The 25,300-nt window shown below is 43.1% G+C and overlaps 1 protein-coding gene across 1 annotated transcript; it reads left to right on the plus strand.

The window, feature by feature from the left end:
- Nucleotides 1-3,453: 3,453 nt before the first annotated feature.
- LOC306652215 (small integral membrane protein 13-like) lies at nucleotides 3,454-3,720 on the plus strand (the record flags this gene model as incomplete). The annotated part of the gene is made up of 1 exon (XM_079125211.1): nucleotides 3,454-3,720. The coding sequence occupies one exon, from the start codon at nucleotides 3,454-3,456 to the stop codon at nucleotides 3,718-3,720; it is 267 nt and encodes an 88-aa protein (XP_078981337.1).
- Nucleotides 3,721-25,300: the final 21,580 nt, after the last annotated feature.

Here is a 25,300-nt window from a genome sequence, read left to right on the forward strand (position 1 = left end):
GGCTGCTACATAGTTTGCTTTTGCTTCCTTTGTGTTCACTCTTAGGCCCATTTCTCAGCAGAGCCTTACCTGTCCATCCTGTCTAATATTTAACCCTCCACCCTTACCCCTGACTCTTTCTCTACCATGTCCTTGCTGTTTTCTCCTTGGCACTTCCTTCTTAGCACTCCCTTACCTGATGTGAATATTCTTAAGCAGGAGCTTTTATTGGGTTCTTTGGTTTATTGCTCTATGCCCAGCTCCTGGAAGAAGGATGGGCATAAAATGACTCCTGAAGAAAGACACACTCCCTGTGCTGCATGGTGGCTCAGTCATCACAGCAGGTGCAAAGGCAGGCTATGGCTTTCAGACCCCAGAGCTGCAGTTCCCCTGGCGCCTTGCAAAGTCAGGCCTTCCAACAAGCATTTCCAAAGATCCAGGTGGGGGGCATGCATGGGGGCCACACACTCAGGCATGACTTCCTTCCCCCCGATGCACCTTCCTCAGCCCAGGCCCCCTCCTCCTTAACCACAGGCAGTGGGACAGAAGGGAGACCTCCCAGGGAGACCAAGCCTGGGTAAGGAGTGGCTGAGGAGTCTGCAGGGAGACAAGGAGGTCTTGAGAGACAGGAAGCCAAAGGGCTGGTGCTGAAGGTGTACAGTGGCTGGGCACCTGGGCTACCCTGTCCTCTGCTCCCTGATGCTGTCTTCCTTCCAACGGTCTTTCTATGTGGCCCCTTGGTCGCCCTTCTTCATGGCTCCCCACAGACATCCCTTCTGTCATGATTTGGCTGCTCTCACTTATTTCTTCTAGAAGAGGCACATTCTTCCTTAGGATGCAGAGAACTTTAATTGAGACAAGCAGTGGACACACAGCACAACCAACTGCTGCAAAGATGCCCAGACTAGAGAACACAGCCTCCAAGCAGGTGACTGACACTGGATAGCACCAGGGTGGGAAGAGCTGGGCCTCAGTGTGGCCACTTGCACAGCAATTTGGCTCTGGAGGTCAGGTGGGCATTGGTGTGGCTGGAGAGGAGAGCCCCAAGGAGCCCTCAGGAAGGTTGGCCAGGTTTGTGACTCAGAGCCTGAATTCCCACCACCAGGGAATACTGGGAACATTCAGGGAGACTCTGAGGGGCCTTAACTCAGGAATATGCCTGACTTTGGAGCCAGGAACATTACTGCCTCTGGATCACTCTGGGCTTGATTAGGACCATGGGCTCTGGACCACCTGGGTTTGAATATGAACTTTGTCATTCACCATGGGGAGGGGCAGACCTTATCTTCTTTGGGGGCCTTTGTTTCTCTATCCCTGAAAGGGGATCAGTACAGTAATACGTGCTGTACCAGTTTACAAAAGAAGAAACTGATAAGTAATTAGTGGTCTCATAGCTGGTGTAAATGACAAATTCTTGATGCAAGTCTGGCATGTAAGCGCATGCTCATAAAGGATGCAGCTCCACGCCCAGGTTTTGTCTTGTTTGGGCATACTACCAGTACCTAACACCAAGAGGATCTGGCACAGGGCAAAGCTTTGGAATTCAGGCTTCTGAAGCCTTGAGCCTTTGAACCCCCACTTTCTCCTTGGGATTCCTAAGACACAGGCTTTTTCTGTCACTGTAGCATGAGGGTGCTTCATGCAGAGCACAGAGCTCTCAGAGGGTTTTGCACACAGTCTGGAGATTAACCTCCTGCATTTTTGTTGTCACAGTCCACACAGTAACCATTGTCTGGCAACCCACATATGGTGTCAGGCTGTTGTCTCTGCCTTCTGGCTCCCATTGATTTTTCAACCCACCCGGTCTGGATTCTCCTCCCATTGGTCTACTGAGAATGCTTTGCAGGGCTCACCCAGGAGCTCTGCCTTTAAATGTTCAGTGCAATTTTGTTGTTTTTTTCAGCTTGCACCTTCCTGACCTCTCGGCAGAATTAACTCCTTCCCTCTTGCCTCCTTGAAAATTGTCTTATTTTTCTCCCTAAATCTTTGAAAGCTTGCTCTGCCTCTTTGGCACACCAGTTTCCCTTTGCAACTGTAAAGGCTGGCCTTGCTTAGGGCTGGCCCCCAGACAGCCTCGCCCACTGCCAGGGACTCAATGCACCCATTTGCTACGACTTTCTGTTTGGGACATCTAAGCCTCTCACTGGCACCCAGATGAGCCCTAGTGGTCTCCCTGACTCTTGAAAATCTCACAATTGCTCAAACCACTAGGTTCCTAAGTGGAGTTCATGATTCTCATCCTCCCCAAGCCTCTCCCTGCCATCGTTTCCAGTCTTCCAGGTTGAACAGGTAGCCAGGTTTATCCCTGAGTATTTCCCAACCCACCTGCCAGTTTCTTATGCTGCTTCCACCATCTGGGTCAAGCTCCTGCCTTTGTCCACCTGCCACTGCATTAGCTACCTCCTGGTACCTGCTTCCACTCCAGCACATGCAGTAAAATGCAGCCAGGATGACCTTGAAAATCATCTAACTGTTTAATCCTCCAATTAAAAATACCCATGACAAACCAGGCACGGTGGCACATCCCTGTGATCCTGCGACTGAGGAGGCTGAGGCAGGAGGATCATGCATTCCAGGCCAGCCTCAGCAACTTAGCAAGGCCCTAAGTAACTGAGTGAGTCCCTGTCTCAAAATTAAAAATAATGTATAAAGGAGCTAGGGATATAGCTCTGACATAAAGCATCCCTGGATTCAATCTGTAGTACCAAATAAATAAATAAAAATACAAAGGGTTGGGTATGTGGCTCAGTAGTACAACACCCCTGGGTTCAATCCTTGCTTACAACAACAACAAACCTATTACATGAGATTCTCCAACTCCATCTATTATCAGCAAATGCCATAATTTCATTCTTCTTTAAAGGTGAGTGATATTCCATCATATATATATAGATGATAGAATATTTCTCACCTTTAATACATAAATTAAATATCTATATTACATATTTACATACATATATACATAAATTAAATATATATTACATATTTATATACATATATGTATATATATACATATATATTACATATATATATATGTGTATATATATATCACATTTTCTTTATCCATTCATTTGTTGAAGGACACCTAGGTTGGGTCCCTAGTTTAGCTATTGTGAGTTGAGTGGCTACAATCAGAAAAAATGAGCAATTATACTCTATGCATGTATGATTTATCAAAAAGCATAAATGCATTCTGTGGTGTATAACTAATTAGAACAAATTTAAAAATTTAAAAAACTTATTACAACTTCTCAGTTCTCAAAGATCAAATCTAATATTATTTGCTAGGTTTCCTTTAACCCAGCTTTACTTTATAACCTTTTATTTCTTTGTATTTAAGAATGAGTACGGGCTGCCCAAGCCCAAGCCGCCCCGGCGCCCCGCCGCACCCGGCGCCCGCCGCTGAAGCCTGCTTGCGCCCACCCGCCGCCGCCGCCACGCCCGCCGCCTTGAGGAGACCACCCTCCGCCCAAGATGTGGCACAACGTTGGGCTGACGCTGCTGGTGGTGTTCGTGGCCACGCTGCTGTTCGTACTGCTGCTGATGGTGTGCAGTTGGTATTTTGTATGGCATCTGTTTTTGTCTAAATTCAAGTTTCTACAGAAACTGGTGGGAGACACAGGATCCCAGGAGGGAGATCATGAGCCTTCAGGGTCTGAAACTGAAGAAGACCCTTCATGTTCTCCACACAGGATCAGATCTGCACGCCAAAGGAGGGCACCTGCTGATGAAGACCATTGACTCCAGATGTGGTCCTTTATTAGTAAATGATGAAAGGCATTTGTGAGCCTCTGTCTTTAGTGACTTGGCTTTAAAATATACTAAATGACTGAAGAATATTTGTACTTGGATTTCATATCCAGTTCAAAAAATTTACATGTAAGTCATATAGTAATAAAGGGAATTAAAACCAAATTGGACCATTGCAAATTTCATCTTAAAGATAATATTTTGTTTTGCTAGCTTTCTACTTACCACACTTATTCCTTGGCTCTTGGGATTTTTTGTTTGTTTGCACTGGTGTGAATCTGGTAAACATTTCAAACTTGAGAAACATATTTTAATATAATGTATTCTTCATGTTTTAACTTGTCTGAAATTGGGATGCATCTCATTACTGTCAGCCAGGATAGTCACATAATTATCCTAACTTGTGCACGTGTGAATTTACAACTTATAGTGGCATCCCTTAACTGACATATGTATTGTAGGTATCAAATGTGTCAGGTTTAATTGGCATTTTAAAATGTCATCAAAAAGATTACACTATGACTCAACATTGAAACTTAGGGTTATTGTATATGCAGAAAAGCATGGAAACAGAGCAGCGGGGTGCACATATGATATTAGTGAGGCAAATATTCATCGTTGGAGGAATGATCGTAATTCCATATTTTCTTGCAAAGCAACCTCAAAATGTTTTACAGGACCTAATAAAGGAAGATACCCACAGGTAGATGAAGCTGTACTACATTTTGTTAGCGAGGCACGTGCTAAAGGATTGCCTATCACGTGCCAAGCAATGCAGTTGAAGGCAGGGGAAATTGTCAAAACCCTTGGAATTGACAAAACAAAATTTAAAGCAACAAGAGGCTGGTGTGACCGATTCATGCATCGGGCTGGACTGTCATTAAGACATCAGACATTGTTTTGTCCAAAGTTTCCCACTGACATTAAACAGAAGACAGTAGTGGAATGCTCTTTCAAGAAATGCTGCCTTGCCAGTCCTCCTGAAGACACCGAGGGCCATGTCATGTGGGTAAATGCAGACAGCCAGGACTGCGACGTGAAAAGTGATTCAGAAGAGTTGGGTTCAGAATATGAAGTTATAGTTATAACTTGACAAGTCTATTTCCCACATCCTTTACATACACACAAGATTGAAGTGACAAAAATCTTTTAAGAGCACTGTTTTAGTAAATATAAAATAAATACTTTCTGTGATACAAGGCATCAGGTTGTAGTTTCATGGATAGTGTTTTTCTTTGTGATAGTACAATGCATCTTAACTGATGATATCAGATTAAATAAAAATGGTAATTATATATTTATTTTTCTTTTCAAGATAGCATCTATTTATTGGAATATTTAATACTGACTCATCTTAAATAGTTATCTTCTATGAAATACAAGTTTGGGTAAACTCTTAAAGATTTTAGAGTAGTTAGAAAAAGTAAGAACTATTCTGTACTTTAGGAAGAGTAGGGTTAGTCACTCCCTTTGTATGGGAGGACATGCTCAAGGCATGCGTTGTGGAGAAACTACTGCTTCACAATAATTCACTGATAAGACCTCAAAGGTACTGGGTGTTGAAAAAATAGCAGGTGGAAATACCCACTAAACTGTAAAGCAACTCTTGCCAGGTATCCATATTTGTCTTAACTGAACTTTGGACTGAGTGTTTACTGGGGAAGAGAGGTATGGATTCAAAAACCTTACTGTTCAGTGTTCCCTGCTTTGTATAAGAACAAAATGCAAAGCCAGCTTATTTTACTGATCAGTTCTTTTTATGTTTTTCACCTTTGTTTCTCAGAATTAGTCATCACCTCCAATTTATGGAGGTGTGTAATTCTGTTTGATACCTCATTCTTCATGCTGACAGTTTTGTCTGTCTACTCACAGTTCACTAACTGTGCCCCGAATTGTGTTCCTGATGAACACTTCCTTGCAGATACTGTAGCCCTTTGGACATACTAAAAGGGAATTCACAGAGCAGAACTACATGTTTGCTAGAGGAAGAGTGGAGCGCAGTCATTGTGTTTTCATTTCCTTACTGGATACTGTGTGACTCTAGGGCATAAAAGAGCAGTGACACAGTTTCTAGCATTTATTTCAATGTTGCCAATACCAGCTAAACGTCACATTAAAATGGTCATCAGTTTGAAAGAATAAATGAACCACTGAAGGCATCTTGGTACTAGGGGGATATTTAATTAGTTTTTAAATAGTAGAATGTCCTGAGTGCTGGACTCTGTTTCACACTTATGTTTTATGGTGGATATATAAGGTGTAGATAATAATTACCAAAAAGCTTTTAAGTAGCTGGTGAGTTTCCTGTTGTGTCAGTATTAAAGAATGATAGCTCCCCCCAAATCTGTAGTCACCTCCAATTTAATAGAAATTAATCCATGTAAAGCTATATATGTTGGGCATTATTTATTGGCACTTATGCTTCAATCTTTTCTTATTTTATAGAATTTTAAGAAATGTTCTGGTTAACTTACTTGAGAAATTTACCTAGGAGCATATTAATAGCTCACACTTGCCATGCTGTAACTCACTGAGAGAGAGTGAAGAGAAATTACTGATGCCAATAATGAAGAATCTGCAGACTAATCCTTTATTTTAAACTTTCTTTTCATGCATCCCACTTAACATAGTGCATATTTCTAAGGTCACTAAAAGATGGAAGAGAAATAGTTATCAATGCAGAATTATTTATGTGGTATAGTGTTTTTGTTCTTTTTCCTGTTTTGTTTTATTGTTTTTCTAGCTGAATCTTTTTTTTTGAGTAAATATATCTTCACGAATTTCACTTTTTTTTAAAATTTTATTGTAAACAAATGGGATACATGTTGTTTCTCTGTTTGTACATGGTGTAAAGGCATATACCATTTGTGTAATCATAAATTTACATAGAGTACTGTTGTTTGATTCATTCTGTTATTTTTTCCTTCCCCCCACCCCTCCCACCTCTCTTTTCCCTCTATACAGTGCTTCCTTCCTCCATACTTGCCCCCCTCCCTAACCCTAAGTCTAACCCTAACACTAACCCTTCCCTCCCCCCATTATGTGTCATCATCCACTTATTAGTGATATCATTCTTCCTTTGGCTTTTTGAGATTGGCTTATCTCACTTAGCATGATATTCTCCAATTTCATCCACTTGCCTGCAAATGCCATAATTTTATCATTCTTTATGGCTGAGTAATATTCCATTGTATATATATATATACCACAGCTTCTTTATCCACTCATCAATTGAAGGGCATCTAGGTTGGTTCCACAGTCTGGCTATTGTGAATTGAGCAGCTATGAACATTGATGTGGCTGTATCTCTGTAGTATGCTGATTTTAAGCCCTTTGGGTATAGGCCAAGGAGTGGGATAGCTGGGTCAAATGGAAGGTCCATTCCAAGTTTTCTAAGGAATCTCCACACTGCTTTCCAGAGTGGCTGCACTAATTTGCAGTCCCACCAGCAATGTATGAGTGTACCTTTCTCCCCACATCCTCACCAACACCTGTTGTTGCTCGTATTCTTGATAATCGCCATTCTAATTGGGGCGAGATGGAATCTAAGGGTGGTTTTGATTTGCATTTCTCTTATTACTAGAGATGTTGAACATTTTTCCATATGTTTGTTGATTGCTTGTAGATCTTCTTCTGTGAAGTGTCTATTCATTTCCTTAGCCCATCTGTCGACTGCATTATTTGAATTCTTGGAGTAGAGTTTTTTGAGTTCTTTATAGATTCTGGAGATTAGTTCTCTATCTGAAGTATGATTGGCAAAGATATTCTCCCATTCTGTAGGCTCTTTCTTCGCATTGCTGATAGTTTCCTTTGCTGAGAGAAAGCTTTTTAGTTTGAATCTATCCCAGTGGTTGATTCTAGCTTTTATTTCTTGTGCTATGGGAGTCCTGTTAAAGAAGTCTGGTCCTAAGCTGACATGTTGAAGATCTGGACCTACTTTTTCTTCTATAATCTGCAGGGTCTCTGGTCTGATTCCGAAGTCCTTAATCCATTTTGAGGTTAGTTTCGTGCATGGTGAGAGATATGGGTTTAGTTTCATTCTGTTGCATATGGATTTCCAATTCTCCCAGCACCATTTGTTGAAGAGGCTATCTTTTCTCCATTGCATATTTTTGGCCCCTTTGTCTAGTATGAGAAAATTGTACTTATTTGGGTTTGTGTCCGTGTCCTCTATTCTGTACCATTGATCTACCTTTCTATTTTGGTACCAATACCATGCCGTTTTTGTTACTATTGCTTTGTAGTAGAGTTGAAGATCTGGTATTGCGATACCACCTGTTTCACTCTTCCTGCTAAGGATTGCTTTAGCTATTCTGGGTTTCTTGTTCTTCCAGATGAATTTCATAATTGCTTGCTCTATTTCTGTAAGGTACGTCATTGGGATTTTAATTGGAATTGCATTGAATTTGTATAGCACTTTAGGTAGTATGGCCATTTTGACAATATTAATTCTTCCTATCCAAGAACATGGAAGATCGTTCCATCTTCTAAGGTGTTCTTTAATTTCTTTCTTTAGTGTTGTATAGTTCTCATTGTAGAGGTCTTTCACCTCTTTTGTGAGATTGATTCCCAAGTATTTTATTTTTTTCGAGGCTATTGTGAATGGGGTAGTTTTCCTAATTTCTCTTTCTGAAGATTCATCACTCATGTATAAAAATGCATGGAATATGTTGCTGAGAATGTTCTGTAATGCTGGCTTTCTTTTTGTAAATTCTTTTAGCTTTTGTTTATCATGGAAGGATTTTATTTCATCCTCAAATTTGAAGGTAAGTTTTGCTGGGTATAAGATTCTTGGTTGGCATCCATTTTCTTTCAGGGCTTGAAAAATGTTGTTCCAGGCCCTTCTAGCTTTTAGGGTCTGGATTGAAAAATCTGCTGATATCCATATTGGTTTCTCCCTGAATGTAATTTGGTTCTTTTCTCTCACAGCCTTTAAAATTCTGTCTTTATTTTGTATGTTAGGTATTTTCATTATAATGTGCCTTGGTGTGGGTCTGTTGTAATTTTGTGTATTTGGAGTCCTATAAGCCTCTTGAACTTGATTTTCCATTTCATTCTATAGATTTGGGAAATATTCTGATATTATTTCATTGAATAAATTGTTCATTCCTTTGGCTTGTTTCTCTAGGCCTTCCTCAATCCCAATAATTCTTAAATTTGGCCTTTTCATGATACCCCATAGTTCTTGTAGATTCTGTTCATGATTTCTTACCATCTTCTCTGTTTGTTCAACTTTGTTTTCAAGGTTAAATATTTTGTCTTCAATGTCTGAGGTTCTGTCTTCCAGGTGTTCTATCCTACTGGATATGCTTTCTATGGAGTTCTTAATTTGGTTTATTGTTTCCTTCATGTCAAGGATTTCTATTTGGTTTTTTTTCAATATCTCTAACTCTTTATTGAAATGATCTTTTGCTTCCTGTATTTGCTCTTTTAACTGTCGATTGGTGCGATCATTCAATGCCTGCATTTGCTCTTTCATCTCATCGTTTGCTTCCCTGATCATTTTAATTATGTACAATCTAAACTCCTTTTCTGTCATTTCTTCTGCCATGCTGTCATTGGGTTTTATTGATGTAACATCTAGATTTGTTTGCAGCATTTTCTTTCCTTGTTTTCTCATATTGTTCAGGTATCAGTGGACTGCTGAGATAGTGCAGATTTCCATTACTGACTTACAATGTCCCTGAAGATTTCTATATATATCCCCTCTTAGCCTTCAGTAGGCTGAAGTCTTGGAGGAAGTTGATAATGCGGTGCTCCACAAGGAGTCTGCCTCTCTAGGAGTGGTGGTCTTCAGGTGGTGTATATTCCCTGCTAGTGGGCAGAGGTGCCTCCACTTGTTGACCAATGGTCATTCAAACAGGAACTAGGCTGCGGGCTGAGGCAAGGCCTGTTTTGGCCTGTGTCTCTGCTTTTACCGTCCTTGTGGGGAAACCTCACCCGGCAGGGAAGACTCACCCGGTGGGGAGGTCTCGCTGTTCAGTTCCCTCCTAGAGGTTCCCTTCAATTTACAGCTACTGCCTGGGCTGGGCTGCCTTCCTCTGCAAAGTTCCCAGGGGCCCGGCCCTATCTCCTGGGCCTGGGAGCCTCACCCTTCACAGATGAATCTCCTTAGGCTACCCCTCCTCAGAGAATCTGCCCGCAGTCCTGGAACCTTCGCTCTGCCCCTAAGCCTGTCTCTGTGTGGCTCTTCCACCAAGAAGCCTCCTAGGTCCTGGGACCCTGCTCTGCACCTAATCGCCTGGCTGTGTGGCCCCTCCTCTGAGCAGCCACCTGGGGCCCCGTACAATCGCTCTGAGTCCCAGAGACCCACCACATGCGTCTTCCTCCAGACAGCTGCCCAGTATTCCAGTGCGGTCACTAGGAGTCCAAGCAACTCACTGCGTGCCTCCTCCTCCCACCGACCACCCGTAGCCCGGGGCAATCAATCACTCCGAGTTGAAATGACCCTTCCTCTTCCTCCTCCTCCTCCAGGTAACCCCCCGGGTGTTCAGGAGCAGTCACTCTGAGTGGCTCTGAATCCATGTGACCCGCTGCACGTGTCCTCTGGGCAACCGCCTGGAGCTCTGGTGCGGCCACTCGAGACCAAGCGTCCCACCACGCTTCTCCTCCAGGTAGCCCCCCTGTGTTCAGGAGCAGTCACTTTAAGTCCAAACAACTCACCAATCGCCTCCTCCTCTGAGCAGCCGCCTGGAGCTCTAATGCAGTCACTGCGAGTCCAAATGCCCCGCCGCGCTCCTCCTCCTCCTCCTCCTACTCCTCCGGGCAGGCCCCGGTTTTCAGAAGTGGTCTGAGTCCAAGCAGTTCGCCACGCAGCCCCTCCTCTGGCAACTGCCTGTAGCTCTGGTATAGCCACTCTGAATCCAAGCGGCCATGCTCCTCCTCCTCTTCGTCCTCAGGGCAGGTCCGGTGTTCAGAAGCAGTCCCTCTAAGTCCAAACAGCTTGCCGTGCAGCTTCTCCTCTGGCAACTGCCTGTAGCTCTGGTGCAGTCACTCCGAATCCAAGCAGCCGCACTCCTCCTCCTCCTCTTCAGGGCAGGCCCCGGTGTCCTGAGTCCACACAGCTCTCCTTGCCGCTCCTCCCCTAGGCAGCCTCCGGAGCCCCAGTGGTTGCTCTGAGTCCCAGCGCTGTGCTGAGCGGACTCCTTTATGGTGCTCCCAGTTGTCCGAGTTCACTGCTCCAGCGGGGGGAGGGGCGTCTCGCCGGCAGCTCTACTTTACAAAGTTCCCTGCATTCTGGGACTACCTTCCCATCCAGGACGCCTCCCCAATGGGAGAGACTCACCCGGCTGCTTTGAGTTGGTCCCAAGTCTCTCAATTTCTCCTCTTTTGAATCCTGAGTCCTGGAGCAACATGAAAATCTCTAGCTGAATCTTAACAGAACCACATCCCAATTATATTTTTAGTCTCACTGAAAGTTAGTGTTTCAGTAGGAAGGGGACTATCCTGTGGTTAATTTTCAGGTTGTGAGCATTAAAAACATACAAGTAGTAGACTCTTACCTGAACCCTCTTTCAAAATGATGGTTCTGGAGTATGCCTTCTTTTTCAGAATTGATTCTAATCTCAAGGACTTGGGTAGATTGGTTTCATTTTCTTCTCAGCTAATCATTCCCACCCAGATCAGTCTTTCTCGCTTCTGAACCTTTTTGTAAAAATTGCTTGTATGGTAGCATTGTTCAGATTTAAATGCCAAAAATACTAAATATTTGTGTAGCACTGTTAAATGAGGTTTGAAATATTTACATCAAGTTAAATATAGAATGCACTCACTGGATATTCACAGGGGAAGCATTGTTATATATTGGACAGCCATTTCATGGACACGCCAGCCCATTTCTTTAGATGTATTTAGGTTTAAGAACCATTTCAAATTATTCTGTTGAAAGATTGAAAGATATAAAGTAATGGGTTCACACAACATGGCATCTTAAGACATGCTGAAAGATTGAAAGTGGTGCATTGTTCCTTTTAAGAATGACAAGTTTGAAGTCAACAGAGTAATCTTTTTAAAATTCAACCTTTCTCAATAGGTATGTTTTATTGTAACATGTAATCAATGTAGCTGTAGATTTTGACTGGTAATCTAAATGCTTATATATTTGAAGTTGACTTTAAAAGCCAAGGAGCAGTCCTCAAAGGTCATGGACTCTCAGCGACTAATAGAATAGTGTTCAGTTATGGAGTCTGGAGTTAAAGCACCTTGTGTTGTCTGCTTTTAAAGTGTCTCAGAGTTTTACATTTTTAAAGCATAAAAAGTAACATTTTATATTAAAAGTTACATTTCCCATTTGTTGGTGTACCTGTTACCAGTTTTATGAGGAATGTTCAACATTACCTCCAAGTCAGTTCTATGCATAACCATTCACCACATACTGCTGCTGTGGTTTCTTAAAGGTGCCCTTGTTTGCTGTTTCTATGATGCATTGTCATCCTGCTGCTTGACAAATGAGCATATGAGGAAGTAGACTGTGTGTTCATAGTACCTTTGTACATACAACAAGATGTAATCTTAAAATGAGGAATGTGCATAAATGATCGCTCTGATTTTGTATAAAAATTGGTCAGTACTCTATCTAAAGCTTCTGTGGTTTGTATGCTGTTTTAATTTTTAACTGCACAGAATAAATTAAAATGAAAACAAAAAAAAAAGAATGAGTACCTATTAGGTGTCCATCTTGTTTAGATCTTGGAACAGGTACATTTTCTACAATGGGCAAATGTTATTTGAAATTTTTATTTAAACAATGTCTAGCTGCTGAAAGAGATAGAAACAAATGAAATGAAATGATCAAATCCTCATTATAGTTCTAATTTTGAATACTCTCCCTAAGAGCAAAATGGTTCACTCACAGGGTTTTAGATGTGGGTTTAGAGAAATCTCTCTTCATAAGCATGAACACATGGATTTTGTAGAGTTAGCTTGGGCTGTGATAGATATAAATGTGTCTCACATCTCCCTCCCTCCTTTCCAATGGTCTCACTTTTAGAGCATCAAGTACGCCCAGTCCATGCATCCAGCAAAGTGGAGAAGCTGATATTCTAAGCATGGTGGAGGTGAGAGCTTGGGTAACAGAAACTCACCCACATTGTACACATTTCAATTTTCTGCTGCAGTATTCAGAGGAGATTAGAGTGTTCATGAATTTAAGAAATTTCAGAGAAGACAGGGAGAGTGAGCAGCCAATTTCTACTAAGTCGTTGCAAGGGACTCTCAGGAAATTTGTTATTAATTTTGTCCAAGGTGATGTAATCCAATCATTAGTCACTAACCTCTTTCAGAGATAACAATGATCTATTCGTTGCCATGCTTATTGACCTCGTGTCAGGCCTTGTTTTTCTGTGACCTCTGTGCAGTATTTGATACCTCCACTACCCCCACAGAGTGACTCATGCTTGGCTTCCAGGGCCTAAACCTCCAGAGCCTTCCTCCCTTCTCCCTGGTCTTTCTATCTCTGGATCATCCCAGATCTGTTCTAACATGTAGAGAGGTCCCAACGCTCTGCCCTTGTCAGTCTTTTCTGCTCTCCAGTTGCCCCTTCTCCAGGACTAATTCATCCTTACAGCATCACTCAGGGCCCAACCCCAGAGTACACTCTTCCCACAATCTTTCTGCCAAGCTCATGGTCCTTCATCTTCAATACCTGGGGACTTACTTCCCGTCAATCCACTCCCCACCTTTCCCTCTCTCCTGCCTTTCCACCCAAATTCGCCTCCCCACTACTCACCCCCAAGGCCCAGTCCCTTTCCTCCAATACAGTTACTCACAATTCCAAAAATGCCTGTCATATTTCTAACTTGTTTGTGACTTCCCCTGCTTTCAGAATGAAGTCCTAAACAGGTTCTGTACTGGCCAGTCCCTTGTGATAGCTGGAGCCTTTCCACCTTTTCACCTGTTGTCTAGTTCTCAGCCACTCTGGCCTTTCCTAAGTCCTTGGGATCTGCCTCAGCATGATGGTTAATCTGATGCCCAAATGCTCTTCTCCTGGGCCATCAAGCTTCCTGGCACCCCTTCGTCAACCTAGCATGTTCTCTAGGTTTCAGTTCTGTGACTTACTACCACTGGAGCCAGGGAAGCGTCCTTGGCCTTCAGGCTGGGCTGGGGCCTGGTTCATGGTTTGCATCACATATGGCACATTTCTCTTGTCTCATTAAGCACAGCTGAAATGTGCAGAGCATGTTGGTTGTCCCCATGAGCCCATGAACTCTGGAAGTCCAGGGCTTGTTTATTCCTGAATTTCTAGTGTTGATGCGGGATAGGCAACTGGAAATAAAAGAAGAATGTGACCACGCGATGGAAACCCCAGGGCACGCCATGTGGGACAGGCCACCAGGTCCTACAATAGCTCTTGCTAACAGCACTCCAGCCGCTCTCCTGTCCCCACCATCATTCCTGCTGTCACCATCCCAGTTCTCATCATCCCTCGACTGGCTCATTGGGAACAGTTCAGCTGTCTCCTTCAGATCTATCTTGCTGTGACTAGTTTTGTAAACTACTGCCAGATTAATCTTCCTTAAAACATTTTGTTGTGTTACTCCCTTGCTCAGAACTCCCTGGCTGCTCTTTCCTGTCTACAGAACAGACTGGAGAACGTCAGCATCTCGGGGTTGAAGGGAACCTTGAGAACCATCTGGCGGACCCAGCTCTGGCTACAAAGGAGAGTAAGTCAAGAGAAGCTGGTTGACTTGCCAAAGGACACAGAACCTGTGTTTCCACCAACCTGGAAATGGGCTGGGGGATCTGCCTGCTCACAGCACAGACCTGTGCTTCCACTGCATGCAAAGTACAGCCCAAATTCCACCTGTCCTTGGGGAACCTGGCTCTGACCCAAGGTGACCAGCTTGCCCTGGTTTGCTCTGGACTTTCCATTTGAAAACCAAAGATCCCAAGGACTCCCACAGCTCCCTGGCAGCCTGGGGATGGTGGCTTGCCCTGCTCCTGTGGACATCTCGTTCCCATCCCTCCTTGGCCTCTGAGGGCTGTGGGTCTCAGAAGTCACAGCAGCCTGCTTCTTATTTCTGGACCATGATCCAAACTCACCCCCCACCCCACACCTCTGCACTTGCTCTTGTTTCTCTATCTGCCCACGCTAGCTGGTATCAGAAACTCATATCCCTGACTTGCCATCTTTCTTTGGCTTGGCACAGGAGGCTTCCACAATCTGAAGTAAGTATCTGTCATGTGCTTATTTTCTTATTTCCCTCCAGTCATTTATGTGATTATAAATATGTAAGCGTAATAATGAAGGCAGTAAGTATTGAACAGAGAGCCTGAGGTCCCCCCCTCCCATTGCACAGATTCTCACATGGTGGAAGGAGATGCCTGCTGGAGCCATCCACAGGCGTGACAGCCATGGTCAGGGGAGTGGAGAGGTGGGAAGCTACCTGTGCTTTAGTGTTCATTTGCACCACTCAGTAGATCCCCATCTTGGCATCAGTCCAGGCCCCTTCAGGCCAGCACATCACAGTGATCTATCGTAGGGATAAAAGACTCCTGGTGATGACAGCCAGGATTGACAGGGATGTTTAAATCCTCACCTATGCTTTGGATAACATTCAGGTTTTTGTCACGAAGTTTCATAATGTGACTGGAGCATTTTCAAAGCTTTCCACATGGAGGAAACACCAGGGACAAAAGAGGACATGAAACCGCTGTGGCTGAGTGGGAAAAACACTGACCTCCAAGACCAGCACATTGGGAGGGTAGGGGGCACTGACTACTGAGCTGGGTGACTGCAGCCAGTCACTCACACCCCTGGGTCCCCTTCCTCATCTCTAAAGTGAAACCAGTAACACCCACCTGTGCTGCCACATGGCCACACACCCGTGGCACCTTCCCTGGTATGGGGGAGATGTGCCCAAGCTTTTCCTGATGACAGAACTAGTATTATATTTTCCAAAAAGCCTTCTTTTAATAAGAATATTTCTCTATTATGAGTCCCTGAAATTCATACACAGCCAGCACTATTTTTTTTTTTTTAATTTGTTCATTGTTACATAAGTTTTATCTCATTGGTTAGTTTGGGTATATTTGAACTTTTCAACTAACATAAGCTTTCCAAGTTTCGGTCTCTTTTTACCTGCTACAAATGTCTCGTGTTTTTAAACTGCACACTACACCCATCATTCTGACTTGTACTCTGAACGAGTCATTTACAGGTGAGGAACTGAGGCCCCTTGAGAACCTCCAGACCAAGAAATCCCGGCCCTGGCCCCTGGGGAGCCCAAACCCCACGGGAGGAACAGACATGAGGACGTGATCTCAGCAATGTTGGAGCAAGCATCTCAGTACAGAAAGGGGCTGTGAGAGAAGAATAGGAACATTTCACTTCTCAATCAAAGAATGAGACAGGTAAAATCTCAATTGAAGGAGAGGAGGGAAAGGGGAAATATTGCGAAATGATATTAGCTAAATTATATTGTCATATTGTATGTGTGTACACATGCACAACAACAAATCTCATCATCAACTATAATGCCACAGTAAAAAGTATGGAAAAAAATCTCAAAGGAAGGAACATCTAACAACACAGGAGTCAGTCAAGGAGAGTTCCTTTAGTGAACTGACATCTAAACAAAGGTTCAAAAGATATGTAAGAGTTCATCAGGCATGCTAAAAAGGTGAGGGGTGTCATTCTTATGTGTCATTGACAAGCCTGGAACCGTACATCAATTTTTCATGTCTTGTCTCTGCAACTAGCCTGCAGATTCCTTGAAATTTGGAATTCAAAAACATGGAAGCACCTCATACTATGCATTCCATGTCAGAGCTTGATACTTCATTGGATATCTCCAAGTATGTAGCAGAATCCTGGCCCACAGAAATCCTATAACAAATCCTTATGATTAATAGCCCATACTTCCAGCTAATGTATAGTGTAAGTAACAGACACTGAGGTCAGTGGAAAATGATAATTAAATATACATACTTCAGAATAAAAAAGTAACATCAATCAACCCAGATCCCAAACTGAAAATAGACTGTTGTTTTTCAGTTTGCAGAATGGAGTAAATAGAAGAGAAGCAGCACTCTTTTCAGCCATCCAGACAGCTTTCCTGGCCTCTTGAAAAGCATTCATTAGCTCATCCCATATCCCTCTTCCTTTAAAATCATTTTCATTGTTGAAAATGACTCATATTTACTGTATTTAAGCAATAGAGAAAACTTTAAGGAAAAAGTTTAAAAACTATCCAATAGTCCAATATCTAGAAATAATTCTAACCTTTGATCAGTTATATTTCAGATGTGTCTCTGTCCATATGTGATGGAAGAATAGGGAGCTGGATGAATGATGTATGGATGGACAATGAAAGGATGAATGGATGGATGGATGGATGGATGGATGGATGGACAGATGGATGATGAATGATAGATGGGTAGATGGTGGATAATGGATGATGGAAGATGGAAGATGAAAGATGGATGGATGATGGATGGATAGATAGGTAGAAGCATATTCCTTTATTTTTATTTTTCATTTTTAAGAAATAGTTTATATTTTTAATGTAAATATTTCCTCTTAAATATTCAAAGTAAACCAACTAACACCTGTCTTTTTCTTCCTCCCCTTTTCAGAGAAGTATCAGTACCTGAAAAAGAGACCACTAGATTTTTCTTTTTCTCTAAAAATGATGAAAGACTTCAAGGTAAGTCCATTTCCCTTTGAGTTGTATACAACAGGTATACACAGCTCTGATCACACACGCTGGTATGGTAACTGGCATCTGGAAATTCTGGCCTTCTGTAATATGTGGTTTAGCCCCTTCTGTTCAGACTGATACATGTTGACTAGTAAAGTCCTCAGGACTGAGTGCTCCTCCTCAGTATCCAGATTCCTTGCTCAGTCATTATCATCCACAAGGGCTTGTTTTGTTATAGAAACTTCCTAATCTTGGTAATACCAGCTTCAGAATGCTATCTATTTCAGTAGTAATTTGCTGCCTCATTTCTTGTTTTTCCATTAATAGGGTATGACATGTTCTGGAGCAGTGTGGGAAGTAACATTAGCAGAAATTTTTGGGAGGCCTGAACAAATAGCTTGTGTATGGTGAGTAATTGTTTCTCCCTATCAGTTGTTTCTGAACATAGAGGGTTGCTCTATGTGTTAAGATTTCCCTTGTTTGTGAGTATGTGATTTAGTCAGGATTCACTGGGGATAGCTTGTCTCTTCTCCACATGGTGTCCTAGAGTTGGTTCCCCTGAAATGTCTTATACACGAAAACCATGCAAAGAGGATGACTCGGTGCCCACCATCCCTCCCAGAGGCTGGGACTTTGGAGTGCCATCAGCCTGGCATGCCATATTCCTTTATTTTTCCAAATCTAGTGGCAATCCCCTTCTAGCAAATTTGCCTATTGACCCTCAGTAGACAAGGAGGAAATATCCCAGTCTCACATACTTAATTCCTATATTTTCCAGGTTCCTAAAATCAACTTATCAGTGGAATCTTGGGGAAACTTCCAGGGATGGTGTCAAAAATACCCAGATGAAAAGGGAAAATGCAAAGTAGTTATTTTTTTGTCCTGTCCATGAACATCTATAGTCTCTGGATTTTATGAGTTCTTACAAAAAGGATGGGAATAAAACATCTGTTAGGTGAATATCTGCTCATATTGCAATGAGGCATGAGGAAACTAGGAAGGACAACTTTATTGTTCAAGTTTATAAAAGGAGGAGGGGGTTGAAACAGGACTATTGATAAAGTGCCTGTCTTTAATACAGGAAGCTCGTGCACCTCCAGTGTAGGCATTAATATTGCAACAATATGATCTTGTTGTCTGCCTTGGTACTCTTTGCACTTTTATTTGCACAGTATCTTCCTTTAGAGACGCCAGGAATGTGGGATGCATGAAATGTTAGAGGTGCCCTCAATCTAACAGAATCAAGAGAATTTCCTGAACTAACTGTGCTCCAACTCAGTGTGGCATTACTGATGCTTTTCAGTCTGGGTGTGTAGGTTAGGGGAGAATCCAGTTGCCTTGGTAATGTGGAAGCTCAGAACGTTCATGGCCCAACATCACTCACTATTGTATACTAGGGCTTCCCAGGAAGGGCACTACTGACAATTGTGGACAGATCACTTCAGTGGTATAGCCCATCCTATGCACTATGAATGCTTGACCTCTGCCCATTACATCTGTAGTGGTCCCTTTCTGTTTAGACAACCAAAATGACTCCAAAGATTACCACATGTCCCTGGGTGGGGAAGGGGAAAACTACCCTGGGTGAGAACAAGCTCTTGAGATTTTGGAAGTCCCAAGTCCTTTGGGTCCAACACAAAGAAAGAAGGTTTCTTTTGGATAGACCCACAGTACTATTCTCCAGGAGTGGGGATGGTTGGGGGAAGTCAGGCGGGGCTGTTTGGACCAATACCAGCAACAGCCACAGGAGCAGAAGGCAGGTACACAAGATAATCCCCTCCCCAAAGCCAGCCCTGAATTGAAAGCCATGGGACACAGGGCAGAGGACAGGAACCTTGCAGGCTTTCCTTTTCACCATATGCTGGAACAGGAAAGAAGGGGGAGCAAAGCCATTGCTTGTACTTTTTGGATAACATGAAATGTCAATGCACAGCCCATTAAGGCACCAGTGGTGGTTTTATCTATGGGGGACCTGAGCAGTTCACAAATTGTGGATTTAATCTTCCAGTCTGAGTTCAGATGGCAGGGTAAACAATGTTTAGAAGTTCCTGAAAGATAGTCACTAATTAATGAACAGTAGGCCCTAGTTTCTGAGACATTTGAAACAAAGCAGGAGAAAGCTCCTGACTTGTAGACTTCAGGGACTGATGTAAAGAGCCAGGGTGGGGGAGGGGGACCCCTCCTCTCTCCATCCCCATCATTCACCAATGCATCAAGTAGGGGGTTTCTTTTTTTTTTTTTCATGTATGACTTTTATTCTCAGGAAAAAAAAAAAAAACCCTATCATTTAATGAGCCAACTATGTATGTGCTATTTGGTGATATAAATGTAATGTTAGCATCTTATTAATCAAATAGAAAATTTTTTTGTGCTAACATTTTTAAAACTTCCCCATCTCTCAGACAAACAGTACCCATTGCTTTAAACACCTCGGTGTCTAGTAATTGTTCAAAAATGTGTCCGACTACCAGTAATTTATGTCCTGTCAAAAATAAATCTCAGATACTCACTTCTTCCAATCAGTGACATGAAAAACATGCTCACATGTCAATTACCAGAAGCTGTAGCAATGTTTCTTTGTTCTGAATTTGTGTGAACAGAAAAAGGTTCTTCCTCAGTAACAACTGTTTTCTGAAACCTATATAAACGTTTATGTGAACCTCCCTGCAACAACACCTAACGAAGCAAGGAAAGCCCACATGTTGCTAAACACACACACTGGAAGGGTGCTTCTTGGTAGCAAATGTTTAAGTGTGAAGGAATAATGTATTGACTTGTGAATTATTCTTTTCCCAGAGGCCCGACCTCAAAGCATTTACATTTTAAATTGTAAATCAAAATGATTTACATTTTAAGAAGTTATAGTCACTCGTTCCTTTCCCTATTACCCAAAAGAGATTGCTTCACAGATAATTTCAAAATTGCAGGTAAATAAATGAGTAAAAAACTGTGACTATGAAACAGAAATAATTCAGAAAATTGGCAGCTAATTAAGATAGGTCATTAGAGCAGCTCTGTATAAGATAGTTCTCCAAAACCAAGAATGATAAATCCTATGAGTGGAATCCAGACCTTATAGCAATATATATATTTACATATAATATATTTACATAGCTACTGGCAACCATATCTATATAGTAAACAGCTAGACATCAAGCAAGAGATTAGAAGTATCAGTGATTTTCTAAGGTTTCACATCTTAAATATAATGGTATTTTTATTGAAGAAGACTATAATAATTTATTCATAAACTCACCAATGCTCATTATTTTATCAAGTTTTCCATGAAGTTTTCTTGCTAGATCAGATGACTGAATTTCAATGAGGGAGATAAAGGAGAATAAATTTGGTCAATCTGACAGTATCTGCTCCCTTTCCACTCCCTGGTTCTCAGCCGAAGGTACTAAAAATAAATACAGTCTGCACATACAGAGATGGATGGTGTGAAGATGTTGGAATGAGACCCTAAGTGGTCCTCTTTCAAGGGGTAAATTAGAATAAGTAGATTTTCATTAAGCACGAACAGATCAATATTTCATTATTATCATGGTGACAATCGCATGTTAATAAGAAGTCATCTTTTTCCAAGCATCTAACTGCCAAACCCACTGGAGTAATGGCCTCCCTCTTCCAGTGGAGTCTCTTTACATTTCTTCTCCTATATTATGGAAACTTGAGGGGCGGCATGTATGAAAGCGTTGACCTTTTGCTGGGCAGAATTAGGAAACACCTAGGAACATTCCCTCCAGGAAGCCAGGAGTTTTGCTAACTTGTTTCCCCAGGGTGGCCCTCCCCAGAGCACTCCTGTGGACTTGTCACTGGGATTTAGATGATGATCTTCTTTGGCAGACAGTAGTTTTACCCATAGAAGTCAAATATTATTTTTTCTTTCAGGAAGGAAGATAATAAGATAAATCATTAATTAAAGGGGCTACATATGGAACAAATGGAATTCTAACCATGTGGCCACCTCCCCCAACAGTTGAGGGTAAAGAGCACCAACAATCTCTCACAGTCCAGCAGTCCTCAATAGGGCCCCTCCTGCTCTCACATGTGATGATAAACAACATATACTCCCAGTGCAGCCCATTAGGTATTGTAGAATAAGTGAACTAGGAGATAATGCATTTATCCTTCCTGGGAAGGTACCTCTTCATATTTCACATGGCATGGAGAAAGCATGCTCAGTTGAATGACAACTAATGAGGATTGATGCATTATTCCACAGAGGATCATGGGTTCTTCTCTCTTGTGCAATAGTTAAATAATAATGAAATGAAATTAAAAGGCCCCAGACACTTCCCTGATGTTATCCACACTGGCTCTTCCTTTCCTTTCTCTTTTGTTCTTCTACTTCTTCTTTTTATTATATAGGGCTCTTAGATGTTCATCTTCTAAATCCAGTTGACATAGTCATTGCCTCTCAGCTCATTATGGGAACAAAAACAACAGGAAATCCTTAATAGAATTCACTACAAAGCCAAAATTAATTTGCAAGGTTCTAAGAAGCAAAGAGCACATGAAAATGACGATTTTTCTATGGATTCAAAGGCACACATATGTCCTCCAGGAGTTACCAATTATGCATTCTCTAATTGTGTATTTATGAAATCTTTTATTTATTCACACACTAATGATTTATTAAGCATCTACTCTGGCTGGAGACCCCTGGCTGCTCTCTTGGACAGGTGGGACTGATATGACTTAAATAACGACAGGAAAGAACATTTAATTGTCAACAGTGGCAAGAGCCAGGGAAGAAGAACCACAGGAGATGAGAGCAGATCTAGTCGGTGCAGCTTCTCTCAGAAAGTAACACCCAGGTGGGAACCAAGCACACGAGGGAAGGTGGAGGGCAGGCAATTCAGGAAGAAGACACAGTTTGCAACATCAGCAAATGAATAAAAATAGGACAAGAGCCAAAGTAGAGGCTGAGGAGGACAGCAGGAGGCAGATGCCACAGGGGTTTGGAGGAGATGGCGAGGTGCTGGATCTTCTGTAAATATGTCCAGAGATGTGACCTGAGCTGTGTCCCCCTAACAGAAGGGTTGAAGTTCTAACCCCTGGTACCTGTGAATATGACCTCACTTGAAAAGAGGGTCTTTGTGAATGTTATCAGGTTAACATGCGGTGGTTAGGGTGGGCCCAGTCCATACTGGTGTCCTTACAACACAAAGGCAGCTGGGACACAGACACAAAGAGGAGGTGACACATGAAGACCCAGGGGAGGGTGCCATGTGACAACAGAGAATGGAGTGAAGTGTCTGCAAGCCAAGGTCTGCCGGCCACCCCAGATGCTGGAAGGGCAAGGCACCATTCCCCATGAGAAACTTCAGGGACAGAGGATGGCCCTGCAGATGCCTTGACGTTGTACTTTGTACATTAACTTATGGTTTTTAGCCACCCAGTTGGGATACTTCAATTTAGCTGCCCTGAAAACACATGCACCCAGAAAAACCACTGAAGACATTTAAGTGAAGGAAAGAGTTCTAAAGGAGCGAGTGACCTACCTAATGCACTGCCTTCTGAAAGCACCCCTTGGCTGCAGAAGAACTCCATGGAATTGGAAAGGGTTGGCGATGGAGTGGAGAAGAGTGTCAAGCAGCCCATGGGAGAGCTGTGGGTTTGTGGTGGGGAGCTGGCTGGGCCTTTGTCAAACCTGCCTTCTCAGCAAGTAAGGGGACGTTGCCACATGCCTAGGTGGGCTGGAAAGAGAGAGCACACTTTCCAGTAACACCCCTCAAAGTTGGACACACGGATTTATATTCTACACAAAGATATCATCTGCAGACCCCAACTGGAGCCTTTGAGTGATGATAGAATCATTTTGCCATTTCACACATTGAGTTGTTTTCCCCTGAATTGTAATTGCTTTCTTACATAATAAAATACCTGATCAAGAATGACAAAACATAGGGCTGGGGATATATCTCAGTTGGTAGAGTGGTTGCCTTGCAAGCACAAGGCTCTGGGTTCAATCCCCAGCACTGCAAAAACAAAAAAAAAAGACAAAGCATAAAGAACTATTTCACTATTTCTCACCTCCTTTAAGACTGTAGCAGAATAGGATGTGATTGGAAAAAAAAATCAGCTGCGTTACTCATACTATCAACGATGGTCTCACCAGTCCTCAACACCCCAAGACAAACTGCATACACTCTCACCCATGCACCAGTGCAATTCAGTGGTCTTCATCCTGCCACATAGACTGGCAAAATAATGGTGGCACTAGTAACTCTTTGAGGAACCTCTGGTGCCAGGTCATGTTCTCAAATGGCTGCATAATGTTTTAAAGTATGAGCAATGGGTTGGACTTCTTCAACAGGACCCTCTTCACTTTGTTTCCACAGATGTATCTGGATGAGGAAGCTCTCGTTGACACATTAGTCCATTACCATTGCTATAACAAAATACCTGAGGCTAGGTGCTTGCAATGGAAAGAGGTTTGTTGTTTATTTACCTCACAGTATTGGATCTTAAAAATCCATGCTCAGGACAGGCAACTTCAACAGTTTGGGCTGTGGTGAGGGCCTCATGGCAGATGGCCTCACAATGATGGCTCACAGCCAGAGAGATTACATAGTGAGACAGGAAGACGGAGACACCATGGAGAGGAGTTGTGATCTTTTATAGCAATCTACTCTCTGGAGAACTCACTCACTCCAGAGACCAGCTTTGATCCCTTCCACGGGGAGCACCCACCATGAACCAGTCACCTCCCATGAGGCCCTACTGCCTCTCACATCGCCATATGGGGGACCAGCCTCCCAACACATGAACCTGGGCAGGAGCGTGCTACACTCAGCCACAGCACCCCAGAAGGGGCAGCACCATATAGAAAGCAGAACCAAGGGATCCAAGTCTTGATTTGAGGATTTCAAAAGCAGATAAATTGAGTAAAGCACCACACGCCTGTAATCCCAGGAGCTTGGAAGGCTGAGGCAGGAGGATCGAAGGTTCAGAGCCAGCCTCAACAATATAGTGAGGCCCTAAGCAACTCAGCAAGACCCTGTCTCAAAATAAAATATTAAAAAAAAATGGCTGGGGGATGCAGCTCAGTGGTTGAGCGCCCTCAGGTTCAATCCCTGGTATCAAAAAAGAAAACAAACAAACAAAAAATCAGGCAACCTGGTATCAAAACTAGCTCCAGGATAAACAGAATACAATAGTCAAGAAATTAATTTCCCTTCATCTCCCACTTCCTTTTCCCCTAGGTCAGGATTTCTTTGGTAGGGAGGTGCAGGTCATGGGAGAGCAAGGGAGAAGAAACCTGAGCCCTTGGAACATGGGCGGTATGAGCAGGGTGGTTCTGTCTCCACTGGTGGGGTTGGCTGGGGTGGCTGGCAGTACTGCAGTGGGTCCCTGGAAGGAGTTAGGAGATCCCGGAGCAGGAGAGGCCACTGTTCAGGTGCCAGTTCCACCCCCATATTCCCCACACCCACACCCACACCATGGTATAGACAGGAGTCCTTGAATGCAAGAGGCCTGAGTCTCTGCTAGGAAGGTGCTAGCCATTCCAGAATAGTCTTTGACCAGAGGCTGGAAGGGAAACGGTGTATCCCTGTGGAGATCATGTGGACACTGGTGATCACTGAGAACCATGTGTGACTCCCAAATCCTGGGAAGTCTGGATGCCCTGAAGCTCAGAGAGAATCCCAGGGAGTGGAATTGTCCCCCATCACCTGACTTGACTGAGATGGAGCTTCTATTTCCCAGCGGTGTGGGTGCTCACCATGAGACATTCGTTTAGTCATAGAAAAAGTTAGGTTTCCCACCACTCACAGACCACGTGGTAGCAAGCATGGGTAAGAATGCCCCTTGGATCCACAACAGGCTGCCGGCACCCCCTTGGGCTGTGTGCTTCCGCTGTCTGCCCAGGGTGGGGAGGCTGGGCACCATGGTCTCCACCTCCCTGTTTCCCAGCAGTGACA

This window comes from Sciurus vulgaris (genome assembly GCF_902686455.1).
Source record: "Sciurus vulgaris genome assembly, contig: HiC_scaffold_145_arrow_ctg1, whole genome shotgun sequence".
NCBI lineage: Eukaryota > Metazoa > Chordata > Mammalia > Rodentia > Sciuridae > Sciurus > Sciurus vulgaris.